This window comes from Symphodus melops, assembly GCF_947650265.1.
Source record: "Symphodus melops genome assembly, chromosome: 4".
Classification (NCBI taxonomy): Eukaryota; Metazoa; Chordata; class Actinopteri; order Labriformes; family Labridae; genus Symphodus; species Symphodus melops.
Window position 1 is genome coordinate 21584449 of NC_136694.1, and position 27129 is coordinate 21611577.

At 39.7% G+C, this 27129-nt stretch overlaps 2 protein-coding genes across 7 annotated transcripts in view; both read right to left on the minus strand.

Annotated features, from left to right (window-relative positions):
- Positions 1 to 767: 767 nt before the first annotated feature.
- On the minus strand, positions 768 to 6603 carry terf2ip (telomeric repeat binding factor 2, interacting protein). Its single transcript, XM_079342121.1, has 10 exons — positions 6472 to 6603; positions 5278 to 5517; positions 5049 to 5194; positions 4676 to 4911; positions 3720 to 3800; positions 2903 to 3605; positions 2694 to 2797; positions 1493 to 1900; positions 1013 to 1376; positions 768 to 944 (listed from the first exon to the last, which is right to left on the minus strand). The coding sequence occupies exons 2-9, from the start codon at positions 5499 to 5501 to the stop codon at positions 1155 to 1157; spliced, it is 2124 nt and encodes a 707-aa protein (XP_079198247.1). The 5' UTR covers positions 5502 to 5517; positions 6472 to 6603; the 3' UTR covers positions 768 to 944; positions 1013 to 1154.
- An 8829-nt stretch (positions 6604 to 15432) lies between these two features.
- pparg (peroxisome proliferator-activated receptor gamma) overlaps positions 15433 to 27129 on the minus strand; it is a 28743-nt gene continuing 17046 nt past the window's right edge. For all 6 annotated transcript variants that reach the window (XM_079341773.1, XM_079341771.1, XM_079341770.1 and 3 more), the window contains exons 4-9: positions 24779 to 24917; positions 21236 to 21435; positions 19280 to 19397; positions 18793 to 18953; positions 18467 to 18710; positions 15433 to 16804 (exon numbers count right to left, since the gene is read on the minus strand). In XM_079341773.1, coding sequence (XP_079197899.1) covers positions 16557 to 16804; positions 18467 to 18710; positions 18793 to 18953; positions 19280 to 19397; positions 21236 to 21435; positions 24779 to 24917 — 1110 coding nt within the window. In that variant the 3' untranslated portion in view covers positions 15433 to 16556. The remainder of the gene's footprint in view (positions 16805 to 18466; positions 18711 to 18792; positions 18954 to 19279; positions 19398 to 21235; positions 21436 to 24778; positions 24918 to 27129) is intronic.

Consider the following 27129-nt stretch of genomic DNA (forward strand, 5'->3'; position numbering starts at 1 on the left):
ATGGATTGTAATTCCATTTTTGAATTAGTTTATACTTCAGGATCTACTCCAGTCATCTGTGAGACTGGCTGAATTTCTTGTGCTCAATTGGCGATTTACAGAGTTAAAGAGCTAGCACTGGCACTTCAACAAGGTCTGACTGATTAGCCAACAAAACAAATTAAAAAAAATTGATTTTTGAAAGTTATGAATCGATTTTAAAACTTAGTAGAGAAGAATCTAGATTTTTAGATTAATAGATTTTTCCCCACCTCTAATATGTTTGGGCTTTTGCCTTTTTTTTAGATAGAACATAGATAGAGAAGGAAATCAGGAGAGAAAGTGAGTCACGACAAGAAGGAAAAGAACTGTAGATCAGACTTAAACTCGGGTCGCACACTTGGAGGAATAAAGCCTCCATAGATGGGATGCAACCTAACCGCAGCACCCCACTGCCCACTACCATTACCACACTGTGGTAGGTCAGGCTCATCTTGGGGTTAGAGACGTGCGAGCGGCTTGTGGGAGCAGTGTCAGAGTTAAAGGGCACTAGCGTTATCTGTAGATAGATGGTTCTCCTCCGTCTCCCACAGCAGCAGTCTGTGCTCCTTGTCAAAGAGGCATTCTGAGTTTGACTTGACGCGGACTGTCTTAGTGGGAATCACCAGGTAGGCTTACAAGAAGAGGTTTGTGTATGTTAATAATGTTTATGATAAAAAGAACCAAAGAGCAGCAGTAAAGAGTGTGTGCCGTTTGTTCAAATAAAAATAAAAAAACATGGTGAAACATGCTTATTAAAGGACATCTTTATTTATTTATGATACATGTAATTAAATGAAAATAAAAATCATTTTAAAACACTTATAAAGTGAAACCTGACATTTTCCAGTTTTCATACGACGGAGCAGTCAAAAATCGTCATGAACTTTTTTTCCTTTTAAGACATCTTTAAAAGGTAAAATGATCTAAAAATATGAATTCTGAAATGTTTCTGATTCTGTCACTCATTTAATCGGGACAATCTGCAGGAAACGTGAAGATCTTATGCGGGACAAAATGGGGACCACGATAAGAGAACGTGTCAGTTTACACACTGATTACACGTGCTGTACACAGCTGAGGATGAGCTTGTGCTTGTCCTCGTCTTTTTTTTTTCTTTTTTTTATACCTCATACTTATCTCCCTGCCTCAAGGAACACGATTCTCTTCGCCAGGTCATCCCCACCGTATTTTTCTTGCAGCTGCTGTCTGACCACAGGATCAGCTGAAAGTAGGAGGTTGTCGTCATGGCGATCCCAAAATGGTCCTGAAATACAGCTTGGATTCAAAAGCAGATCCCGAGCAGCAGAGAAGTCTCCACTGGTCCTCAACAGAGCTTTGGTCACACCGACTAAATCCTGGAATTTAAAGAGAGGTCAGACATTTTTTTAAAACAGAGCGACAGGGAGGTACTGGGAGATAAAGAGACAGCTGCTCAGGGTGCTGCGAAGTCTGAATCCCACTGCAGCCTCACCTGGTTGGTCTGGTTCATCAGCTCTGTGATTCTCCGCTTGTCCTCTTCCAGTTGAGCCTGTGTCAGCGAATAAGGAGCGCCTTTGTTCTCTGGTCTCTGTTGGTTTGCCGGAGCGACCATCTCCTTACCAACAACCGACTGAGAGTCTTCCTCCTGAGTTTCGCTGTCAAATATGAACAGGTGGGGCTTGCAGGTTGCGTCGGCGTCCTCGGTTCGTGCGGTCTGAGGACAGCGGGTGTCTGGTAAGCAGTTGCTTGTGGAGGGTTGGGACTCTGGCACGACCTCCTGAAGGCCTGGACCGGGTTCAGGGTCAGACTGTGTGGGAGCGGCGTCTGCAGCTGCGACTGATGATGAGGGTTGTTTCGTTGCCGTTTCAGATTGGAGATCTGGAGCTTCCTCCTCATCAGACTGAGAAAAGAGACAACTCGATTGCTGCTGCTTCTGATCACTTGTTCATGAGATAAAATTAGTTCTTCAAGAAGATCTGAAGGTTTTTAAATCAGGATGAGTTCATGCTTTGTTGCCCATACATTCGTGGGGAATTGCATCATAAGTTAAACCCCACACTCACATGTACCTTCACAGTTTACTGACTTAAAAGGATGATTAGAGGGGTGGCTGTGGCTCAGTTGGTGGAGTCGGCCGTCTCTTATCAGACAGGTCGAGGGTTCGATGCCCAACTTTGGGAAAGACACTTAACCCAGAGTTGCATCGGCTGCTTTTATTGGCAGCGTGTGAATGTGTGTGAACGGAATCAGTTACTTCTGATGGTCACTGTGACCTGCCCACTCACACGAGTAGTCAGTAGATCACAAAAGCTCTTTACATGCTCAAGTCACGTTACCACGGCAACCAAGTGAATGTGTAACAAGTCTCAAATATGAAGTATATGGTTTTCTTTTGGAATAACACTTTATTCATATCGAATAATGGACTTGGTTATGGTCTCAGAATTTTAAGTTTATACAGATTTGTAATTTACTTTGTGTGTGTGTGTGTGTGTGTGTGTGTGTGTGTGTGTGTGTGTGTGTGTGTGTGTGTGTGTGTGTGTGTGTGTGTGTGTGTGTGTGTGTGTGTGTGTTCTTTACCGTCTTGGGATGAAGGGCTGTTTCCACATGCATTTCTTGTGAAATTGCCGTGACAAAACATTATGTGTGCATATTATAAAAGTTCTGCTCTAAAGTCGGTGTCCGTGTTTTACCCCACTGTCGTCTTCAAATTCTTTTGTAGCCGCTTCGAGAATCCCCAGCTTCCTCTTTTCTGTTTTCTTCCCCCCTTTGTGTGGCACGGGACAAGATTCCGTATCTGCAACAAACACCAAACAGTGTGTGGTTTAGAATCCTATAAAGACTGACAGGCTGATATCTATGTGTTTGGTGTCACGCTCAGATTGATTAAAGAAACACGAACCTGCTGCTTGTGCTGCTTCACAGAGGCTCGCTGTACATACATCTGCCCGTGCTCTTTCTTGGATGCTACCTGCTCCACTCTCCTCCTGGAGACTCTCCTGCACGGCTTCAGCCACACTGTCTTGCACCGCGTCGGCGTTCTTTCCTCGGGCTCTTTTACAAGGCGGCTCCTCTGCTGTCGTGTCTTTCTGAGGAGCAGTCTTCGCGGCCTGTTTCGTTTTCCTCGAGGGCTGTGGAGAAGATGATGAGGACGATCGCAGTTTTTTGCCGTAAGGATCGGACCCAAATGACTCCTCGAGCGGAAGCTGCCTGCGTGTCAGTCGACGCTGCGGTAGCGCCGGCTCAGGGGACGCCTCCTGCTTCTCTTTTGTTTTTTTCTGAGAAGAGATCTCGTGCAGGAGAAGGGAGTGAGCTGCAGGAGAGTCCACTGGCACACTCTCTTTCTGTGTCAAGGTGATTGTTTGTTCTTCTTCTGTTTCTGGTTGCATGGTCTCAGTGAGGAAGAGATGGATATCTACCTGAGAGTCCAAACTGGGTTCATCACATTGAGAGACAATGGATATTTTAGCCCCGTCGATCTCTAATTGAGAGCTTTCAGCTAGTTGTTCAAGTGGGCCGACTTGTTGTTCTTGGGGATCAACGGACGTTTGAGCTTCTTCAATGTCTGGTTGTTTGCTGTCAGCGAGTACAGACTGGGAATCGACCTGTGAAAACAACAAATGTGATCTGTTCAGTTCTGCTGCTTGGATCGAATCACACACGAACATGGAGTATTAAAAAGGAACTTCCGAAGAGTCTTTAATGTTGTTGTGGTGTACCTGTGTCAGGTCTGGTTCTGCTGAATGAATCGGAGGATCACTCGAGGGTCGCTCAACATCTGCCTCTGAATTTTCTTCCACCTAGAGGCGAAACAGATGAGAAACAACATCTGTAACATCCATTAAACATTTTGCTGTGAGAGGTGAAGTCACACTTCAACGGAACAGAAGTGAACACGGTTGTTTTCTTCATGTAGTTTCTTTGAATTATAAGTTTGTTGAGAAAAAAAAAAAAAAAAAAAAAAAGCATTGATGTGTTTAAAAAGTTAGTTTTCATTCTGGTGCCACCTAGTGGCAGTTTCCTTCAGCCTGTGTAAAATCAACCACTTTCTCTTTTCGCATATTTTGAGGCTGTCAACAAAATGCAGCTTCCATTTCAGAGCGGGTGTTGTGACTGTAATCATTTCTAATATTACAGTTTTAAACACTTACAACAAAGAGGCTTTAAATCACATAATAGGTTAGCTATGAAGGATTTCTTTAAGGATTTGAAAGGTGAGTCGTGATATCAAAAGTCAAAGTCATCTCTAATGTCCATTTTTAAACATGTGCTGGACATACAGAAGAATCAGGATTTCTCTCCGACCCACGGAGAAAAGATAAAGATTTTTAAAATATGTACAAAATATAAAAGATAAAAATGCAGATTTACAACAGCTCCAATATAATGCGCAAAGATTTGCATTTTTTTTTTTTTATATTTCTAAAGTTGTATTTACAAAAACCTTTTCTTCTTTTTTTAACCCTTTTTAGAAATGTGGATATCTCACATGTGCTGACAGCCTGAAACATCTGCACCAGATGTCCACAAACAATGCATGTAAGAGAACATAACGTAAAAACACCTGTGGATTTGTCCTACCATACCTGCTGTTGTAATCGAGCTGTCATCTTTTTTTTTTTTTTTTTTTAAGAGAGATACAACAGCATCCTGAGACAGCGTGCAGGTTGATTACCTTGCTCTCTCCCTCTGCTGCGTCTGTGTCCTCCTTTGGTGCGTCTTCCTCCACAACCTCCGAGTGTTTCTTTGCCAGTCGTATCCTGTAACGGTATTTCATGGACTGCCAGCTGTGACCGGTTACTTTCTGCTTCTCCATCTCCTGCCAGAGACGGTTTCCCCCGACCTCGGACATGTGATTGCTGACATACTTCAATATGGCATCATCTTCTTCAGATGTGTAAGCACTCCTGCCTAATAGTGACAACAGTTGGAGAAAATTCAGTGTTCATAAAACCATTGAATGAACTTTTTTAACCAGCAGGATAATTTACTTCACCTGTAAAATCAGTGCTGTATCTTAATGTGATTTATGAAAAAGTTGAATATACCTCCTAGGTGTCCAGGTGAGCTCTCTTTGCTACTGTTAGGTTTAGCAGATTGATTTGGGACCACTTCAGGATTCAACCTGTAGTCCTCTACATTCAGCTGCTCGTCCTTCTCCACACAGTCGTGGATGTACTGGCTGGACACGTACCTGAGGAGGAAACAGACGGTTGCCTCACGTCAGTTAAGCAGTTTTAACTGGATCACGTTCGTAGTTCTCAGTCGAGCACCTACCAGTGAGCAGTAGCTTCAGTAATGGATGCCATCTCCTTGGGGTCGATCAGCAGAATCGCTCCTGGCTTCTGGACGCTACTCAACATCCCTCCTCCGGCTGTGATGAGCGGCTGGAGCTCACGTTTTACCGGACCCGGCCGCAGGAAGAAAGACATCGGCTCACCGTCCACAGACATGAACAGAACCGGGGAGATTGATTTGAAAGCCTCCTCTTTGGACGGCATGTTCAAAGCACATCACCTGGTTAAAAGAGAGAATCATTGATGTGACACGTTGAAGGTGGTGCTCGGGTTACCGTGTGTATGAGTACGATGAGTTAAGTACCATCAGAGACAAGAAGCAGCCATAAATAACAGCAAATCTTTACGAACAACATCATTCATCAACACAACAAACTCAAGCTACATCTCTAGTTGTGCTGCCGGTCTTTGGAATCACTCTTAGACCAGAACACATTTAGAAAAGGATCCAACAGGCAGTCAGCATTCAAACAACCAGCTGATTAGTTTAAACATTGGTCCATTCAATTAACACCAGAGCTAGAATGACAATCCATCCATTATCTACACAATTTTTCCTGTCCAATGTCGCTGCCTCAATTAAACTTAATCCTGGATCTCTGGACGGTCAGAAGTCTTTGGTGGATCTCTAACATGAAAGTGATAAGGGGACAGGAGATCTGTAGGAAAGAGGCTAAACCATTTTGTTGACCTGTAGACAAACAGGATTGTGAAATGTATTCTGCAGCTAAGAGGGAACCAGTGTATAAAGGACAGAAGTAATGTAGCAGCTGAAGGCCAGATGATATTCTTGATGATATGAAGGCATGGATGAGTGTTTTTTTTTTTTTTTCTGGACAGAAAAGTAAAGAGTTTGAAGATGATGCTAGCCCAACAAAATAGAAATAGAAAATCTACATCCATGTGTTTCTTAAATGTTTTTATGTTTGTCCTTGTTGTTGTTTGACCTGGATCAGGTTTAAATGAAATGTAGTTTTTATGCCATATTAGATTTTACTCCTGCTTTTATGAACATTTCAGTCACTGCTGTGGTCGGTCAAAGTTGCTAACTAGGGTTAGCATGTTTAGCTTTAACGTAGCCCCGTGTAAATGTCCATCATTTTCAAGACTTGATTCTGATGATGACATCACGAAATATCTACGCTGAAACATTTAATTTCATATCTACACTTACCATGAAGTTTGTTTACTCCCCAGGTGAACTTTCCCGCCGCGTGAGGAAACAAAACAAATCGTAGTTCCGGGTTCCTCTTCTTCTTCCTTTGTAGTTCGCTGGTTGTTGACGGGCTGCTTCCATGCGCACTGTCGCCGCTCTGTGGCAAGAAGTTAGGATCAGGAACTTAACTTTTGATCATAGACATGATATATTATGTCATTTCATTTTAACAACTCAATATAATAGACATAATATATTATGTTTTTATATATTATGTTACAAAATATATTATGTCTATGATTAGGACTATCATAACAATATTTTTCTTTTGCAATGTGACTTTGTTTGTAATATTTCCTTTTCTATTTATGTTGGATTGTATTTTTCTAAACATATCTGATATTTTATCTTTTCATCTTTTCTTCTACCATCCTGCTTTGCTGCTGTAATACTGTAAATGTCTCCGCTTGCAAGATGAATAAAGGATTATCTTATTTTATCTAATCTTATATTATAAAAGATGAAACGTGTTAATGGGGTTTGTTTCCTTTGTTTTTTGTGATGCTCTTGATGTTTATGTGAAGCACGATGTAACTTAATCTACCTCGCCTTGCCTGTCAACTCCCATAAAATACCTGCTGCATAGTCCTCAATGTTCACATTTATCAGTGGTATTTTAAATCCTTTGTTGAGACTGGTTCTCAAATCTAGACCTTAATTAAAAGTAAACTGAAGCATGGTTGATATGGAATAACCACTGCTCTGTAGGACAAGCTTTCAAATTAAGCTCTGCGATATATAGCCAAAAATGTGTGTCACACCAGTCCTAAATGGTATATTGCAACTTCTTAATATAACATTTAGTGTTATGAATACAAAAATAGATATTGAAAGATTTTGTTCAGGCCCTGTAAAAAATATTACAGGGTCAGGACCACACACAACTAGAGTGCTGGTCATTTCATTTTCACAGAACAATAAACAGACTTTTGCACAAACAACATGGTCATACTTCAACAGAGACAAAAAAAAAATAGATCTCTGGAATCAAAAACATAAACACTGACTGTCCAGTGGGAGATAATATTGTGCGTAGTTGATTTCCCCCTTGAGGCAGGTGTGTGTGAAAGGCATGATGGATAACTGCTGGACTGATTTCAGCACCTCAAATAAATACCAACGCAGGAAAACCAAACCTTAAGTGATAAATTAAAAGCTACATTGTTTTATTGAAACACAATTTGAATTTGAAGAACTAATAAAGAGTGCTGTGGGAACATGCTTATCAGAGTTCCCAGTTCCTCTGAGGCTATTTTCTTCCCTAAACACACATCTGTCAAAGAGGAGGCTTATCGTATGGAAGACTTTGTAACTTCAAGCTGTTAAAGAACAGCAACAAATCCATTTCAAGGGCTATGGCCCTGTGCCAAATGGCAGAAATGTTGCGGACCATTGCTGTGGACCCTTAGGGCCGCTTGACTGAAGTTTTCCAGTGTGCCTACACAACAGCACCTGTTGCTCAAACTCAGCTCTGATTTTGTCAATAAAACAATACACGAGTAGCCTCTCTCATGCAGCATGTTTTTACTGACATTTGTTTTTCATTTTTTACTCAAACTTCCAATAAAGATTCTTTCAAATCATAAACAATTGCTCTGTTCATCTCTTTTACACTAGTACCACTAGGCCACACAATGACAGCACAGTTTGGTTTGAAATCTGTGCACAGACAGAACTAAACTGTAACTGAACTGCAAAGGTGTTTTTCCTCCTGGTGGGTTGACTGTTTCCCCTTGTTTCTGATCTTTATGCTGGGAAAAGCCACCAGCCACCTGCTATATCATCAAAAGAAGCCTGTTTGGAAACTTCTCATAAACCTCTAATCAAGACAGTAGATTAAACAAAAAAGTATTAGTTTCTGTAAATCAAAGCCTAATAATTCATAAATGGTGGTCTAAGTTGTGTCCCATGAAAACTATTTATGATTTTATTTTTAATTTATTAAGATGTTTGTCTGTGATTCAAACTCTTTTGGGATCTGCAGATATAGTTATTTCTTGTTTGTAGATTTTTAATTAAATATAATAATGATGTTGTCGCTCTCTGTATGCAGAGAGAATATTAAAATCTATCTTTCACTTGTCAAATCAGGATCATGTTCACCACACATCACAGTGATGTTGTCATTTGTGTTATATGACAGACCAGCTTAAACCGGGTCACCTTATATATTACTCCTCTATCTTTATCAGTGAATGGTATTGTAAAGCAGAGCATGTGAATGAGTGAGTCATTCAAATCAAGTTGTTATTTAAAAAAAAACTTAAATTGCTGCCAGGTTAAGGCAAAAGTCAAACCATGTCTGAAACATGATGGTTGGCACTGAGTAAGAAAAAACAGAAATTGCATATTATTGTATTTCCACATAATTTCCTCTACTTTCATTTACATTGAGAATACTTTAAATGTTCATGTAAATTCCTCTCAAATCAGCAATAGATCCACTCCAGAAAAACAGCCCTATCAAACAATATCAATCTGATAAGGTTGAAGTAAAATCTTCACGTTTCTGTTGGGGCATCTGGCCTGATGCCTTTCCCTTTCAAAATGTTGGCTGTTGAATTAACATCTGCTTAAGGCAGTGATCAAACTATATCTGAAACATGGGGACAAAGGCAAGAAAAGCCCTCTTTGGCCTCCTTTCTCTCAGTTGTGGGTTTTTTTTGTTGTTCTGGGCTTCTGTAGAAACATTGCGGTGAAGACCTTAAAACTACTGTCAGGAACTGCTGGTTTGTCTTGATCTTGGCTACCTCTGTCAACAGTCTTATCTCTTCTGGAGCCTGGTACATGCCAATAGTAAGAAGAGTTTCTGCTGTGGAAAATCTTTTAAATGTCAAACTCCTGACTCACAAAGAATCTTTGCCGCAAAAAATGTAAACAATGGCTGCTTCAGCAGTGTGCTGTTAATCACCTCGTGACCTACCTGCAAAACATGTTAGAGCCGGAAATGTAGCAACGACCCGAAATGTGATTAAGAAAAGAATGTAACAAAACCCAAAATGTAACAACTGGTGGATAATGTAACACAATGCTGAGCCCAAAACGTGATAACCTTTTGCCCCAGTTGTTATATTATGGGGCAGGCAATTTTTTTTCTCCTAATAATGTAACAATTTGTTACATTAAGGACAAAAAGTTCCTTCGTTTTGTGCTTAGCCTTTTGTTACATTATCCACCAGCTGTTACATTTTGGGTTTTGTTTGATTTTTTTTTAATAACATTTCAGGTTGTTGTTACATTTCGGGCTCTAACAGGGTGTTACAATGAGTGGAGAAAAGTCAATTTTAATATCTGATGGCCTAGTTTGCTTTGATAGGTCATATAGAGGCATCAATTATAGTCGGGCATAACTAGTCGAAGACTTTTTATTTTGTTCTTAAAAAAGTATCATTTTCCATTTATCCCAATAAATCCCATAGATCTTACACAATCATCTAATATTTATGAGTTTATCCTCTGTGATTCGATTCAAACTAATCACCATGACCTCACAATATATGTGCTTCATAAATGTTTGATTTTGAGAAACAGTCCACCTCTAACTTGTCTTAATTTATTCAGGAGGCCACTGGAAGGAATAAGGCTGGTCTGTTTACTCTATCACTTCTCTGACCTTACCTCCCTCACAGTCCTGACAACTATTGTATTGTTATTGGCCTCCATGGTTCCTCTCCCTCTTTTAGCACAACCAGCTGAAACAATAGGACAGCTGCTGAGGTTTCTGCAACTCCTCCACGTCAACTTTTGTTTGTGGAAATTCTTCATTAATTACATAGATGGGGAGATTTTCCCTCCCTGTGATCTGATTGTGATCCATTCATGACCTGAACCTCTACACACCAATGATCAACTCATTCCTGAGCCATCAAATCCCCACAGGCTTGTCGTGCTGTGTTTTTAGCTTTTTTTTTTTCATCATTAAAGCAATTACAACGGAGACTATGTGGTCAGGCCATAACAGCGAAACGGTTTAACTTTTGCTCGGGTCCAAGAAAATGTCAGGAGTTGTGTGACGCCTACAGAGGAAGATATAACACTACTTTAAGGTACATTAGGACTGTCAATCAAACTTTTTTTACGAATCACTTTGGTTCAGAAGTATCTTAATGAATTATATTCGTAGTCTTTCCTAAATAAAAATTCATGGTAATGTGATCTGCTGAACACTCTTCAGTCCAGTGCGCTGATTTGCAAAATTGGAAGGTCTAATTTCTTATTATTTGGATTTTCTTTTTAGCCATCCGTTTAAAAAAAAAACGAAGTATATAATGGATATCTTAAGATTCTTATGAAAAACATGACACCTAATAGCTCGCGACTTTAGAGTGTTAACACCTTCTGAAGCTTGATGACCGTCTAAGGATAGATGCATGGGTCGTCCTGAGACAGCTCAAGACTACTTTATTATTTTTGCCTCGTCACTGTCCCTGTCGTCAGCTTAGATAAAAACTAGGCCAAAGAGGCCCTCTGATACACAGCAAGGCCTCTGTTTTATTGCATCAATTTAGAGCTCTGTGAGAGCCGGAAGTGTTACAGCGACCCAAAATGTTACAACGACAAAAATGTTATAAAAATAATAAAACCCAAAATGTTGATAATGCAATAAAATGTTGAGCCCAAAATGTAACAAGTTGATACATTTTAGGTCAGCTATTATATTATGGAGCAGGCAAAATATGTTCTCCTAATAGTGTAATAATCGTATAACATCTCAACATGAGTCAATAATGCATGGATTAAAGATGTAGAGTGCAGTATCATACACAAAAGCTCTCTCTCTCTCTCTCTCTTTCTTGAGGTCAATTATGGGACATACAAACACACAGAATAAGATGTGTTTAATGCTTATACATTATTTTATACTGATGATTGGAGAGCTTGATGGCGCTGCTTTGGCCGCTCTTCAATACCTGCTGCCTTCTTTTTTGCTGAGATTACTGCATGTCAGTAGCACGAGGTCTTCAGTGTTGATTGGCTATTACTCATATAAATAGCCAATCAGATGGGGTTGTGGGCGGGACAATAAGTGAGCGTGAGTCGTAAAGCAAGTGAAAACCAAGGGAGAGAAACAGTTTCAGCAGAGCCAAAGGAGCTCCCATCAATTCATTTTGATTGTGATTGGTATTCTCTACCATATGTGTGTGTGTGTGTGTGTGTGTGTGTGTGTGTGTGTGTGTGTGTATATATATATATATATATATATATATATATATATACTCATTCTGTGTGCTGAATTAGGAGAACATATTTTGCCTGCTCCATAATGTAATAGCTGACCTAAAATGTATCAACTTGTTAGATTTTGGGCATAATGTTATTACGTTTTTGGGCTCATTTGTTACCTTATTAACAGGTTTTATTACATTATTATCATTTCGGGCTCTTACAGGCCTCTGAATAGATACAATAAAACACAGGCCTTCATGTGTATCAGAGGGCCCCTTTGGCCTAGTTTTTTTTTAATCTAAGCTGCTGATTCACAGGGACAGCGATGAAGCAAAAAATAAGTCTTGAGCTGTCTCAGGACGACCCATGCGTCTCCCCTACAGACATCAAGCTTCAGATGGTGTTAACGGTCTATAGTTAAGTGCTATTAGGTTATTATAACAGTATCGAACAGTTATGACATTTCAGGTTTTAGTCAACATTTTTTATAACATTTCAAATATTTGTAATATTTTGGGCCAACATTTAAATGGGTGATAAATAATCAACCTTCACATGTGCCCCACTTTCCCTTCTGGATTTCTTTTTGAAGATCAACCTCAGAGATGACCATCTGTTTTTAAGTTGCTGCCAAGCTGTCCCTCAAGAGATTTAAGTATAGTATTTTAGACTCTTTTGACCAACAGTCAGTATAGATGTTCTGGGAGAAATCACTTTAATCTCTGTCCTGCCTCCTGAAAAAGATGTCCTTAAAAGACTCTTCCACAGTCAGACTAAACAGCATGACTGAGAGATAAGATGCAGGTGAAATGCAGTGACAGTGTGGCGCAAGCTGTGATGGTAAACAAACCATACGTTATGCACAGTCTGTCTATTTTTAATTCTTGTACAAAAAATGAATAGTGAATAGTTGATCATTTTCAGATATAGGCTTGCTCACTAATGCCACTCTAACACCTGTATGCTAAACATGTGTAAGGTTCAAGACGGCATTATGAAGTGAAGCTAGCTGTGTGGCTACTAGCTGTGTGGCTACTAGCATGTCTGCTCAGAGAATATTACACCTGATACCAAGCACCTCCAAAGGTAGCTAATTTTCTTATCTCATTTAATTTAAAAAATAAATAGGTGTACTTTACAAACAAAGAATGCCAGCTGTATTTAGTTTTCAGAAGTGAAGGTTAAAATCAATCAATGTTTGGAAAGTGTTCATTAATGTCCACGTTGGAATTTTGACAAGGCATCTGAAACCAGGTCACACTGAATCACATCACTCCTTTTTTCCTTTCAGGATAAGTATTAGGTCATTATAATAAAGAGAGTGAGTGAATCACTTTGGGAAAATCCACCTGTCACAGGTACATATCGTGCCAGTCAGACAATGTCAAGAGCATATTTGTGGCGGGAAAACCTGATGACGCATCCATTAGCTTCTTTGACACTGGGTATCTTAACATTGAGCAACATTGAATGACACATTATTCCATTGAATTGTCCCTTTAAATAAGATTAGTTTTGATCTTATTCTCACAAAGCATGTATAAAAGGAGCTGTTCTGTTGTGATTTGTTTGCTTTACTCATATAATATGCTAATTTTAGTAGTTTAGCATTTCAGAAGAGAAAACAAAAATCAGAGATATTTTTATTGTGAACAAATTGAACTAAGTGATTATTCCAGAGCGGTATTAATTTTCCAGTAGCAGGTGTATCACTTCAGAAACAAGGCTCGTACTACAAACACATATCAGGTATCTGTGGTGGAAGTAAAATTCCTGTCTGACACTATAACAAAAGAGAATAAAACACGGAGCTGCTGTTTCTGAAGGAACTCAAACAAAAACAAAACTTCCCCAAGTAAATCAGCGTCCCCCCTCTTTGGACTTGGCTCAGCACGGACTGACAACAGCAGAAATATTCTTTCTGGAAATTATTTGGCAGATTAGTTCAGAGTTCTTGGCAGGGTTTGGTCAAGAGAGACCGGCTGTACAGAGTGAGGATATGCTGACTCAGCATAAAGAACACATTTAATTACCATCATCATCAACCATCCAAGAGGGTCTGGGCCAAACCCCCCCCCCCCCCCCCCCCCCCCCCCCCCCCTCCCCACCACTAACATCATCTTCTGCCAAATCAAAGACTTATTTTTAGGGCCAAACTTCTCCTTTACTCTGCTACGTTCTCACGGTCCGAATCTCATATAGTGTCATCTTCTTCTTGTTTTATATTTTGCTCGCAGCTCTGGTCTGCAGAGGGGTGCACCAGAGTTCGGTTCACTTTTGGTGAGAATGTGTTCATGGTATCGATTTTTTTTTATCACATTACTTGTGGTCTATCACTTTTGTACTTCCCCATAAAGCACCTAGAACTGTAATTGGATTTGTCTAAGAGGTCCTATATGAATAAAGTTTGTTTGATTGATTGATTGATAATGTAATACAAACTTGATAATGCAAAACAATATCTTTAACTTTAGGAAGCACAGTGTGAAGAGTTTTTAGTTTGCTACTGTAACTAGCAACAGCATGGCACTTTAAGAAAACCAGCTTTTTGACATTCAAATCTCATCTCGCAACATTTGAACTTTGTAGATGACAGCAGCTACTTTCTTAATCAACGACATTAATGTGGAGCTGTTTAATGTCTTGTCTTGGCACAATATTGATATTTGCGTTCAGTCATGTGGTTCTCTTTGAGTGGCAGAGATTTTATTTATTTTTTAAGGGTTTTGGGCTTTCCATGCTCACTTTAGAGACATGACATTGGACAGAGCCAACAATTGGAGAGAGAGAGAGAGAGAGAGAGAGAGAGAGAGAGAGAGAGAGAGAGAGAGAGAGAGAGAGAGAGAGAGAGGAATGACCTACTGGAACTGAGCCACAGGTCAGACTTGAAACCAGGCCGCCTGTCCAAAGGACCACAGCCCCCTCACATGAGGGGTGTGCACCAACCACCAGGCCACCAGCGCAGGGAGTTATGTCTGCTATTGAAAATACACCCAATGGAGGAGGATTTGTGTCTGCTGACAGTAAGGCATATAAAGGGTGAGAATGACTCCCATAATCAGGTTAGATTGGCAGATGATGTTGAGGCCAATCTAGAGCATACACCAAGACAAACCTAGAGTTCTGGTATTTTTAGAGTTATGTTTTTTAAACTATGAATCACATCTTTTTACAACCTAAATAAAATATTGCTATACTTATTGAATTCATAACGTGTTGCGTTGGATCATAACTTTCAGCGACCGGTGTTAGTCTATAGATGGCTCAGTTGCGAGTGAATCCTTCACTTAAAAGCACGCATCACTGCCAGTGTGAGGTATTAATGTAAGGGACTATATATAACTTGGCAAACAGCCAGACAGCAGGATATCTTCCTGTAGGTATCTGTGCTGACTGACTTTAGTCTAAGTAGACAAACATATCCTGAGATAATCTGTTGTTACCCGACATCACCTCTAGTTTTTTTACTCTCCCATTGAATTGATAAGTTAAAAAAAGACACAAGGCTGTGCCCACTTTAAAGAGGAGAAGCATGTGGAAAAGTGACAAAGCCTCAAATCAGATCCTTTGTCTGCTGATCCGATTTGTTTCCACAGACTTTGGTCTTTTGGCACAGTTCAGCAGAGTTCATGTGTTGCAATCATTCCAGCGGGGTGTGTGTGAGTTTGGTAAGAGACACTAAGGACAGCTGATGTAATGACTGCAATGGTATGGCATGCCTGTACACTCCTTAAACTTCAGACAAGACACAGCTTTAAATAAAAAGTTAGAAAATATTTTATATACAGAAAATGTCTTCTTTGAAATCAAGCCAATCCCTTTGCCTAAAGACCGCCCTCCACTGTTAAAAAACAAAATCTCACTGATCAGACACGGTGAACGCTTAAAGTATTTACAAGATCATTTCAGAGTAAAGCTCAAACCTCTTGAAAGACAATTAAGGCTTAAAGCAAGTTGTTTGACATGTTTTTTTTTCCCATACAAAAATAACATATACGAGAATACATTTAACATTATACATGTGTGATAATGTTTTTTTCTAATTCCAAACAAAAGTCCAACAGCACATCTTAAAGGCACAAACGGTTTCACCTTTTTCAACAAGGGGTTGACATCTTTTTGGTTATGTGCCTCTTGTGTGTTCTTCACGTGTTCTCACAGTTTCTGCAGCTGGCTGAGTCTAAAATATAGCACAGATCATTTGATTTCAGATTTTTTGATTAGGCTGATTTAAAACGGATAGCACCTTCCTCCCCGATGCCCACACAGAGACTGTGTTCACTCTAGAAAGCGTTCATGCAGTTTTTCCTTGTTCCCAGAGGTTTGGCTCAGTACACACTGCTGCCTGCTGCCTATGACGGTTGTAACGTAGCGTGTGTGTAGATGAGCTGTACATGAGCAGTGTGTTACATATGGCATAAAATATTCACAGTGATACTTCTGTCCTCCTCGAGCGTGTGCGGTAATAAGCTTTCAACATTTAAAGCACCACCTTGCCAATAAGAAAGTGTCCTGTATTACAGTGAAAAAGAGTTGCTCATCCTGATTGGTGCAATAGGTGATTGTTTCATATTTCACTCGGCAGCCTGCTCATTCACAAAATGTCCAGGCTCCAGCAGGGGCTGAATGACTGTGCACCATTACTTATTCACATGTTGCTGTCTAGACAAGATTTAACAATCTGATTCTGACTTTCTTTTCCTGGACTTCTTTTCATTCTTTATTTTTGTCAGACTGTCTGGTAACCCTTTTCTTTTTTTTTTCTCAAGCTTTCTCCTCTGATTTCACAACTCATGATTTCAAAAATAAAATCTATTTATTCCCTCTATTTTTCCCCCTTCCTCTCCTCTCTACTTGTCTGTCTGCCCAGATCAACTCTAATACAAGTCCTTCATGATCTCCTGCAGCAGTGGGTGTAAGCACATGTCCACCTCGCTCTTCTTCAGCAGCTGGATGAGGTGGACGTGGTCGGTGACGATCTGACGCAGGTCGGTCATTTTCTGGAGCAGCTTAGCAAACAGTTGCAGAGAGTCCGGGTGGCTTAGCTTCAGTTGCAGCTCCAGCGAGTAAAGCACCGTCTCCTGGAGCTGCTCGATGGGCTTCACGTTAAGCAGGCCTGGGCGGTCTGGACATGTTTTAGAGACAGGGAGAAACAATCAAGAGACATTACTGGTTAAGTCGTCAGTGATGATTTAAAAAAAAAAAAGTAACAATAAAAGTAGGAAAACAAGGGACAGAGAAGACAAATGTAAATCCACATTTACCGAACGTGAACAGTTTAGAGACCATAAATTAACATTCAACCGAATAAGCTCATAATCTATTCAAGAACAAAACACTGAGCTCTCCCTTGTGATCGGACGTAGGTGTATTATAACTATTTACAAATGTCATCTTATCATTATATACAAGCCATCATCTCAGTCATTTAAGTTAATGATCAACTTCAATGTTTGATTTGAATCCTTATCAGGTTCAAGGGTGGCTTTTTATCAAGTAGCGACACGCAAACCAGAAATATTAGACCCCAGAGACACAGTAAGAGTTGATTTTTAGGGACAGGTGAAAATGTACGTTAGCTTACTTTTAAAACATGAAAGACAAACACCTCTACACCTGCGTCCTTTTGTACTTTTCACTCTCAACCAAGACTTGAGAGTGGTTTTCAGCTGCTCATGTGGTTGTGTGTGAAACCTGACCTACTTTTGCGTCTTTCTCCAAATGTGACTTTTGTCAACAACACACCGTCATACAATCTCACTACAAAGGATGTAGCTGCTGTTTATAGTTTCCACGTGAAAATGATTCATTGGCCTTCACTTCTTCTCCCTCTTCTGTCTAATAATATCCCGTGTCTCCCAGCATAAGATAAATGGGTCAAGGCAGGCCATAGATAGCATCAGCAGCTTTACAACTCAAACTCTGTCAACCGCGTATATTATATATTATATTCACAGTGATGCCACACGTCTGGAAGACAAGAAACGAAATAACGTTCTGTTTTAATAAAAACCATATAAGTTAGTCGGAAAATAAAATCTAAAGGGTCTCCCTGCAAACAGACTAGACTTCAACTTAGAAGCAGTGACGGGAGATGAGAGAGCTGGATAGGGAACCTGGTGAGTTACATGATTGTGATGAAATAGACATTTGACTTAAAAATCCTTGTGTACGTCTCTTGGAAATACTGCCGGACAATGTTGAAATGAAGATCAGCTGTTTAAGCCAATAAACTGGCATAGGAATGAGTCCTAAAACCTGGAACTTCTCTCGGCTGCATTAACGCTTCAAACTTCATATAAATGGCGTTCATCTGTAAATATTATCCTGCTGAACAAAACGTCTATGCATCAGAAACGTGTGTTTGACACAGAGCTTATTTTCTTCAATGATCCAAAATCCAATGCAAAAATCCCATAGGCGAATATTTAATGAAATGGGGGACCCTTTCCTTACTCATCATTTGCATATTAATGACTGATGCTGTTTATATAGATTTGGATCCGGTACAGTCTGTATTGTCTGTATGGATTTTCAATCTCTCTGTTTGTCCTGTCTGGTTAAAGTACAAGATTGGTACCAAAAATAATTCCACTTGGAAAATGAAACATTTTTTGATTCCAATTTAAACAGGACAGAAAATCCTTTTTTTTGTACTTAACAATGATTTAAAGCCGAACCTAACTAAACCTAAGCTTGCTTTCTTCGGACTCCCGACTCTAATTCACTGACAGACGTTTGAGTGTTATCAAATGATGTTTTAAAGATCACTTCAACATGTACCCACCCCCGCTGAGGATAATGACCGCTAGAAACAGCGCCATGTCGCTGTCGTCCAGCTCCAGCATGTTGAACTTTACAGAGAACTCGAACTTTGGTTCCATCATTTGACAGAAAGGTTTCCTGAGACTCTTGAGGAACTCCCTTGTCATGAAGATCTGCCCATAGGAGATCAGAGTGCCGTCTTTGTTCATCAGAGGAGACATCATGATGATTAAAACCTCGATCACGCCATACTTTAGTAAGGTAACCTGGGAGACGATAAGATCAGTCAACGATACAATCCACGAGACAACTTTAAGGTAGAATGTATGACGAGCAGATGCTCCTGACCTGATCATTGAGATCCAGGTCGATGAATCCTGGGATACTCTTGGCGAACTCCGTCACTTCTCTAACCGCTTCAGCTGAGCGTGATTGACAGCTGTGGAAGAAACGCAGCTCCACCGCATCCAAAATGGCACACTCTGAACCTGACAGAGCTGCAGGGAAACCTGAAATTCAATGAGATGTGCTCAGTGAAATGAGACAGTTGGAGCAGTACAAGAAAATACTCGACCAGCTCAGTGCAAAGTTTCAAGAATCTTAAGAAATGTATTACCATATCAACAAGGAAGGTGATGTGAGTTGACATAAAAAGTAAAAATGCCTGACTTTGAAATAACAAGTATTTCCTTGTTATTGGTTTTTGTCTGTTGGCTAGAAAATATATTAAGCTGAATAAATGGGCAACTCGGTAACAAGGTTATTCTGACTGATAGAAGCCAAAGGTCTTAATTACATCACAACATCATGATTAAAAGTGTTTCAAACTTCTAACCTCCATGTCCAATTGTTAAGGCTGATGATGGCTGCTGCTGCTCCTGATTTGGTATCTGCCTACAGTTAATGAACTGCTCTCCTTCCATTAGAGACTTCATGTCATGGATGACAAAAGGCTGCAGGGAGAGAAGAACATAAATTAGGCATTAAAGAGATTTGTAGGGGCAGGAATAAGCAAGTAGAAAACGGTGGGAGAAAAAAAAAGAAAAGAATCAACGTTGGCTCCCTTATAGGTCTCCTGAGGACGCGAGTAATCTCATATACTGTGTGAGCGCTTTGGTCATGGCTCATTCATCAGCCCTGCAAAAGCAAACATGGTGCAGCTCATACGTCTGACGGGCAAAGTCAATAATGTTTGATGCAGGTTGAGGCTGACTAAAACAACATTTGCAGGTGAATAAAGCTTAACTCAGCTGAAAACATTCTGACTGTGAGGTAAAAAGACTGGCTTCAACACGCAACAGCCTCAGTGATAAATGAGGCTAAAATCTTTGCCGTGGTTGCAAAAGTAGAAAGAGACACGGCAATAGATGCGAAATGATAAAAAAAGTGAAACGCACCTTTTTAATCGAGAGATTATTTTCTTTCGTGCTGACTTCACAGATCTGTTTGTCAGTTTTTTAGAAGTCTGTACCGATGTGTAGGGCTCCTCATTTTTAAATAAAGACACAAAGAACACATGGAGTACAGGACATTAAGCTGCCATGTCTACAAGCAAGGACACACTGGCCTGTCTATCGGACAAGTATTCAAACAACACGTTTTTTTTTTTTATTTGTCTGGAGCGCTGTTACTTCAATATGAATAAACTCATAAAACAAACGTAACACTATTTTACAAGACCCTTTAATTCTATTTGTTTCATGAGATTCCCCATTTGTTTTGTTTGCTGTGGATTAGTAAACAACCAAAGACTTCCTTTGGGGGGGGGGGGGGGGTCGCTATCACTGTGCTTAACAGTCAAAACATTCTGACCTGATATACTCAGCGTGGCCTTGAACACATCTGTCTTTAAGAAGAGGAGACAAGCTCTTCCTCAGTAGTTGTATGGTTGACAATCATAATACAAACAGCTTCAGTTTGTGAATGTGGTGAGTTCACCCCAAGGTGTTTTAATGAATCATACTATCGTTGAATCCATGTTCATATCATGTCATGTGTTTGTTTGATGTGTGCTCATTGCTCAGCCTTTATATGACTCAAACATTAGTTGGTGGTTTGGCTGTGCATGAATATCTAGCGAACCAGACTTACGACAAGGTTGAAGATAATCTTATCGCCTTGACTTTTCAGAATAAAAGCACATCTTTGCAAGTATTTGCAAGTTTAAATTCATACAACATTATTTTAGCAACACTTTTTTTCAAATATCAAATCTTTGAAAAGAGTATAATGACCACAAGGAGCCTTCACCACATGATACTGCTATATTCACCACCGCTTTTCTCTGAGCTGCCACTTGTAATTAAGTGGAGGTGGATTTCCTGATGGAGTCTTTTTGGAAAACTCACATTTAATATCTCAAAATCTTTAGCACAAAAACAAAGAACAAGATGATATCTTACATTTTGATGGTGTGGTTAAATCCTTTTTCAAACAGCCAACTACAAAATGTCATTCTCAATTAATCTCACTTTCGAGGTGCAGTGTAGAGGACGTGTTAGCCTGTTGCACAGACTGACCGCTTTCTAACAAGCAAGAGTTCATTATTGTGGAAAATTTGATTCAAAGAAACATTGCATTGTGTTTACCTCTGTCCAGCCTGTCTGCTCCTATATGTATGGCTGTTACGCTTTAACATAAATGTACATAATGTGCTGTTTCGTTGATAATTTGTGATATTTCCCATAGTGAGAGATTTTTTTTCTGATATATATATATACCATGTCCTCTTTAGTATCCTATAAATAAACACACATGCAGCACTATTTATTAGAATTAAGGCCGCTCTTACTGCGTTATCTCCAGTCTTCCCAGAGAGGATGGCCCTGGCCTTGGCCTTGGTGAGGGGGAAGTATTTTAGATAGGCCTCGTACAGATGTCGGGCGAGAGACCTCAGATCTGCGGCCTCTGGGTGCATGTGCTCCATGTCAGATGAGAACTCAGCGAGAAGTTTCTCCTTTTCCGCCTGTGGCATTCTGCCAAAACGTATGGCTGGGAGAGAAAAAAAAGACAGTGACAAGCCTGATTATAGCATAGATAGGACACGGATTGGCAGGCACAATATGTGAGTGCATGCAAAAGAGCTTCATGTAAGTAAGCATCACATGACGTCCAAAAAAGTGAAATGAACAATCCATCTATTAGGAAACTTTTGAAGACACTTTTAGTGTTTAAAACTACATTTAAAAAGTCAATCCTTGAAATTTGGCGTTCAAGAGTGAATTAAAAATCAAACTGTACGACAGACGTCACTGAAATCTAGACTGCTGGACTAAATCCAGTTTAAGTTATCAGCAACATGTTGATAATACCAATTAACATTCTATCAGAAAACATTAACAATGATATGAAATAGTGCCCAAATCAGGTGCCAACCTCTCTCATGCATAAAGCTTGCTGCTTCTCTTCGTCTTAGTGACGGTTAGCTGACAGTATATTCAGATTATGGACTTTATCCACATTGAAAGGGAAACATATTTATTTATGAAGCAGTGACGGCTCAGTGCACAGCCTGACAAACGATCTCAGCCCCCCCTTCATCCCCACCTGCCTGTTACTGCCTGTGACATGAGAAACCCGATCTTACTCCCACATTTACATCATGTACTGATTGATGACTTTACACTGTTGTAGTGTCATGTTACTTTTTCTATTTGGCTTCTTTCTGGATTCAGTTCACTGATCATTGTATTAATATCTATTGAAGTTTTATATTGTATGACACAGGCATCACTATGATCTGGACTTCATCGTGACCAGAGAAAAATCGCTCTTTGTAATCTCGCTGTAATTTGATCCCATGTTGTGAAATGGTTCAGCTATTGGCTTTGTGTCAGTGGAAGTCATTAATAATCTCTCCATTCAGACCCACGCTCTGCATTTACTGCAGTCTTTACGTGATTGTGTAATCCTGACTGTGTGATAAACATACACCTCAAGCAAATGAATACAAACCAGAGTCACCCTACCAACGTTTGGCAGCGTGCCTGCTGCAATGACACAGCAGGTTTGAGAAATCAGTTGAGGTCTGTGCACTCTGGCATGTCAATCATTGATAAATGACAACCCACATAGAGCAGACGTTCAAAGCCCGGGCTGCACCTCCCTGAATGGCAGACAAATAATGTGTGGGAGGAGGCATAGAGAAGTAGAGGAAGACCGTGACAGAAGTGCAGAAACAAACGTATTATCATTAATACCAGTAAAACACTGTCAAAATAAAGCTTATAACGCAAAGCTGCACCTTAATTAAAGCAAAGAATGGACCGGACATAAACCGTCAGAATGAATTATAAATGGCATGTTATCTAATGGTGGGAATTCTGGTTCTTTTTAGTGAGCCAGATCGTTTGGTTCAGCTCAACAAGAAGAGTCGGCTCCCAGAAAGCTCTTCATTTGACCACTTTTACTTTTTTTAATTTCACCAGATTTAGTGCTGTTTTGACTTATGTGTGCTCGTGTATCACTTAAATTGTCCATCCATGTTCAAAAGTAAAAATGACATTTTCTAATATCTATAAATTACTGTAGCCAATTGTTTTCATTGCATTAACTCTCTCCTGTTCAGCTCACGCGTCTATGAGCATTGCTTTGCTGGACCCCCACTTCTCCCTGCTTGCTGCTATGATCTGTGTCTATTCTAACATGATTGGTTGCACAGCATGCTCGTAACATTCAGTCACTACATGCATGGAGCACCTGTAGCGCGGAGATCATCACGTCATACTGCCTTGAATTACTTTACAAAAAAAAATAAAAATAAGCAGCTTGCGGACAGGAGCCAGCTCCCATCATTCACGTCTTTGAACCGGCTCGTTCTCGATTATTGATGTCAACTACTTTCTGCAAAAAGAAGCTTAAATGCAGCACTCTAATCTTGATGCAAAAATGTAAAGTTGTGCATTTCTACACCTGCTGTGGAATGTCTCTTTATGTCTCCTTGCATACACAAACAGATTTCATTTTGAAATCTTGCATGTCCAAAGCTCCCAGTGCTACCCAAAATATCAGTCATTTTTGTAAACTATTCCTTCAGTTATTGCTTAATTTGGAATCATAAACTGTGCTGCTAGCTAAAAAATATGGGCTACTGTTGTACCTTACTTTTCATGTTTGTCATCTATTTATGACCCCGCACTTGTCCATCATTCTTTTTAAGTGAGTAAGAAGCTGTATGAGGAAACGTGACCAGATCTGAAGTTGATCTGTAAATAAAAAAGTGAGCTGTACATTTTTTAAACCGTCAGTGAGCGACAATCAACACATCCTTTGCATACGCACCGGGGGACATTGTCCACTCTAAATCTAGAGAGACAGAGTCAGCTTTTTGTAAAAATAAAAAAAGAAAGCTGTGATGAGCACCTGTTTATCAGTTAAATATGTACAGGTCTTTTAAAGGTGAATTTTAAAGCTTGGTAAATCATTTATTTCGATACTAAACATCTAATGAAGAGCTTGTGAGGTGCTGTCAACGGAACGCTCTGACTTTATATATCATATCTCCAAAACAGAAACAATAAGAGCCGAAATCGCAGCCGTCTTTTTTTAAAGAAAACAAACTTTCGGCCATCAGATGCAGCTTGTGAATCGAAACAAAAGAAGAAGCAGTAAACGACAATTTGCATTGACAAGTTTAATTCATCGGTAGACAGATAGCTCTGTGTGGGAATTTACTTGTAGTATCAGATAGTTTTACCAAGCAGCAAAACAAAGTGGGGCTGTTTTTAGAGGGTGGAGAAGGATTTTAAAGTTAGCTTGAACCACAACGTTAGCATTTAACTGCGCTGGTTGGTATAATAGGTACACATGACAATGAATGATGGGAACAGAACCGTGACAGGTAGGTGTGATTTTGGCTGAAGACCACAGAGCAAGAAAATGGCAACATATAGGACAGTGGTGCCATTTGTGCACATTTGATCACAACACCTTAGAACCCAATTGGTAGCAGTGTGGTGAAGATTTTTTTTTTTCTCAGAGGGCATCAAAGGAAGAAGGTTGGATTAGAAAAGAGGCAATTTGGGGCCACAACAGCAGAGAGAGAGAGAGAGAGAGAGAGAGAGAGAGAGAGAGAGAGAGAGAGAGAGAGAGAGAGAGAGAGAGAGAGAGAGAGAGAGAGAGTGTATTTATAGTAAGACGTTGTGTTCCTTTCACAAACCATGAAAATGAAAGCACCCGCACACATGCTTTGACTTCTGTTACCATCGAGCTATGTACAATTGGCCTGTACATTTAAAATGTATTCTCAGGTTTATCCTAATCCATCGAGCACATTGTGCATACTGTGGTTAAAAGAATGAATGTACACTTGTGTAGACTAGTATCTTAATCTTACCGTTGTGTGACATGCCGACATTGAGGCACTTCTGGAAGCGGCAGTATTGGCATTTGTTGCGAGACTTCTTGTGAATGCGACAGTGAAGATCACAGTGATCGTACACCAACTTTAACCTGATTGTACGTCGGAAGAAACCCTACAAGAAGGACAAAGACACTTCAGTTATTGTCAAGATAGCAAACATTTTTTTTCTTCTGCTCTGCACTGTTGATGCTGCCCCCTTTTTCTAAGAATTGGTACAGGGGGAGATTCCTGCTGCATTTATGAGAGACCACTTGTGTTTGAAAAGAAAACAAACCCACAAATTATGATGTGTGAAAAACTGAAGATAAATCTCTAGATTGTAAAGGGAAGACTGTTTCTAGTATGATACACACTTTGTAAGATAAACACTACTATATATATGGTTGATAAAACACAGGTGACAGAGAAGAGAAAGGACTACTCTTTCTTTAAAAATAAAAGAATACAAATCTTTCTGTTTTGAAATGTATTCTTTGCCATTTGTCATCAGCTACATGTTTCTTTTGGAGAAGGTCCTCTGTAAGCATTTATTTATGAATAGATGTAGATGAGAGGTCTATTTATATCTATCTATCTAATCTGCGAGGAAGTCAATCATACTGGTTAATGAGTGTATTTAAGAGTAGATTGTATTTCAGAGTGCATTTGGTGTTTGATGTTTTCAACCTTAGGACCAAAGAAGCCATAAGACTCCTTGTGCTTATCGATTAACTACATGACCATGACCAAACTCCCAACACACTATCTTGCACACAGTCACAGATTTGTTTTTTTGCTCTGATGGTTGTGTATACTGATTTCAGGAGCAAACTTAAAGGGCACTTAAATCCACATCTGGCATTATGGGAAGTGCTGGCGTGTTTGGCATCCACCCCCCTAAGATCGACAGATGTTTCTTTTTTTAATCCCAAGTTATTTAAAGAAAAAGAGGAAGTTAAAAGGGGTCAAGACTCCACCTCAATAAAGAATGTTTTGTGCTTTGAAACAATTACGTGTTTGCCTGTTTGGCTGACCCCATCTTCTGGTGACTCTCCCCCGAGGCTTTAAGAGAACAATGACTCCTTTACTCTAGCTTCATTCAGCTTCTAAAAGTACAGCTTGACTTAGACTGTATAGAAAAACAGAAAGCCTCCCATGTTCAGGCAAATCACACTCAATGGTCCTCACAGGGTCACAGAGCTCATAATCGACTCTGTGATAATGGTCATGTTTGTGGTTGTGTTGTATTTCATGCTCTTAAACCGCATGTTGATTTTCATAAAATCTTTCTTTATTTTTTTATTTTTTTATCGCTCCGGAGTTTACGTCAATCAAGTTGACAAAATATGAAACTGAGTTCAGTAAAATGCAGTCAATACAACACCACCGCCATGTAAACAGAACAATGGCACTTCAAAGAGAGGATCAGTGTGAGGCCAAAGTCAACAAATACTATTGATTAAAAAAACAACTAAGATGTGTTTGTTTGTCTGTATTTTAAAAGCCACTCAAACCTTAAGATTTTTTTTTCAAACGAAAAACAACTTTTTTTTTCTCCACAGATATGTGCTTTCATTATTAGTAACATATATTAAGAAAATATCCTAAACAAATGTGCTTTTGTGTCATTTTAAGAAACTGTGACTCAGGGCAGGAGCTACCAATGATTTGTTGGACACTACATTTAGCTACTGATTGGCTTTGACAGCGTGATTTGATCAAAATAGACCTCAGTGTAATAAAAGAGAAACGTGTCACCATGGTAACTGTTTTTGTAACTGTGTTGTTGTATCATGTATTACAACTATTGTCTGCTACTACTATTTGTCTTTTTTTCTTTAGGTCCATAAGTTTTTAAGGGGATTGTATCTGCCATCACAATTCTGGAAATATCCTGAAATCCTCAAATAATGCTACAGTTAGAAATATAGGATGATGTGTCTGTCTGTGTTTGAATCCAAGATGATCTAAGTGTGAGCTTGTCTTACAGTAAACAGAGCGTGCTGAGCGTGCAGAAAACCGCTGTCTGGTGGCTTTTTAATTTATTAATATGTTCTGCTTGTCTTCTTGGGACATCGAAACTACGTATGCTGCCCTTCTTCTAGTGTCTCAATATTTCAAAGAAAACAGAAACATGTGTGAAACTTCACCCACACTTTCTTTTATTTGTACTCTATACTGACATACCAACAGCCCAGGGTTGAGGGGCTGTCTGTCTGTCTGCCGTCCTTGAACATTTGCAGAGTGGAAAATGAATGGGGCTTGTGGTTAAAGTGACAGACATCAAATAGGTAAAAAAAAATTGATGCACATTTCTCTTCATGCATTTTATAATGATCTATTCC

Excerpts from the sequence above, each read along its gene's own strand:
- terf2ip (XM_079342121.1), bottom strand. The coding sequence starts at position 5,501 with ATGCCGTCCAAAGAGGAGGCTTTCAAATCAATCTCCCCGGTTCTGTTC. Across the intron at positions 5,195-5,277 it reads ACTGAAGCTACTGCTCACTG|GTACGTGTCCAGCCAGTACA; the intron begins GTAGGTGCTCGA and ends TTTCCTCCTCAG. Across the intron at positions 3,801-4,675 it reads CAGCAGAGGGAGAGAGCAAG|GTGGAAGAAAATTCAGAGGC; the intron begins GTAATCAACCTG and ends TTTCGCCTCTAG.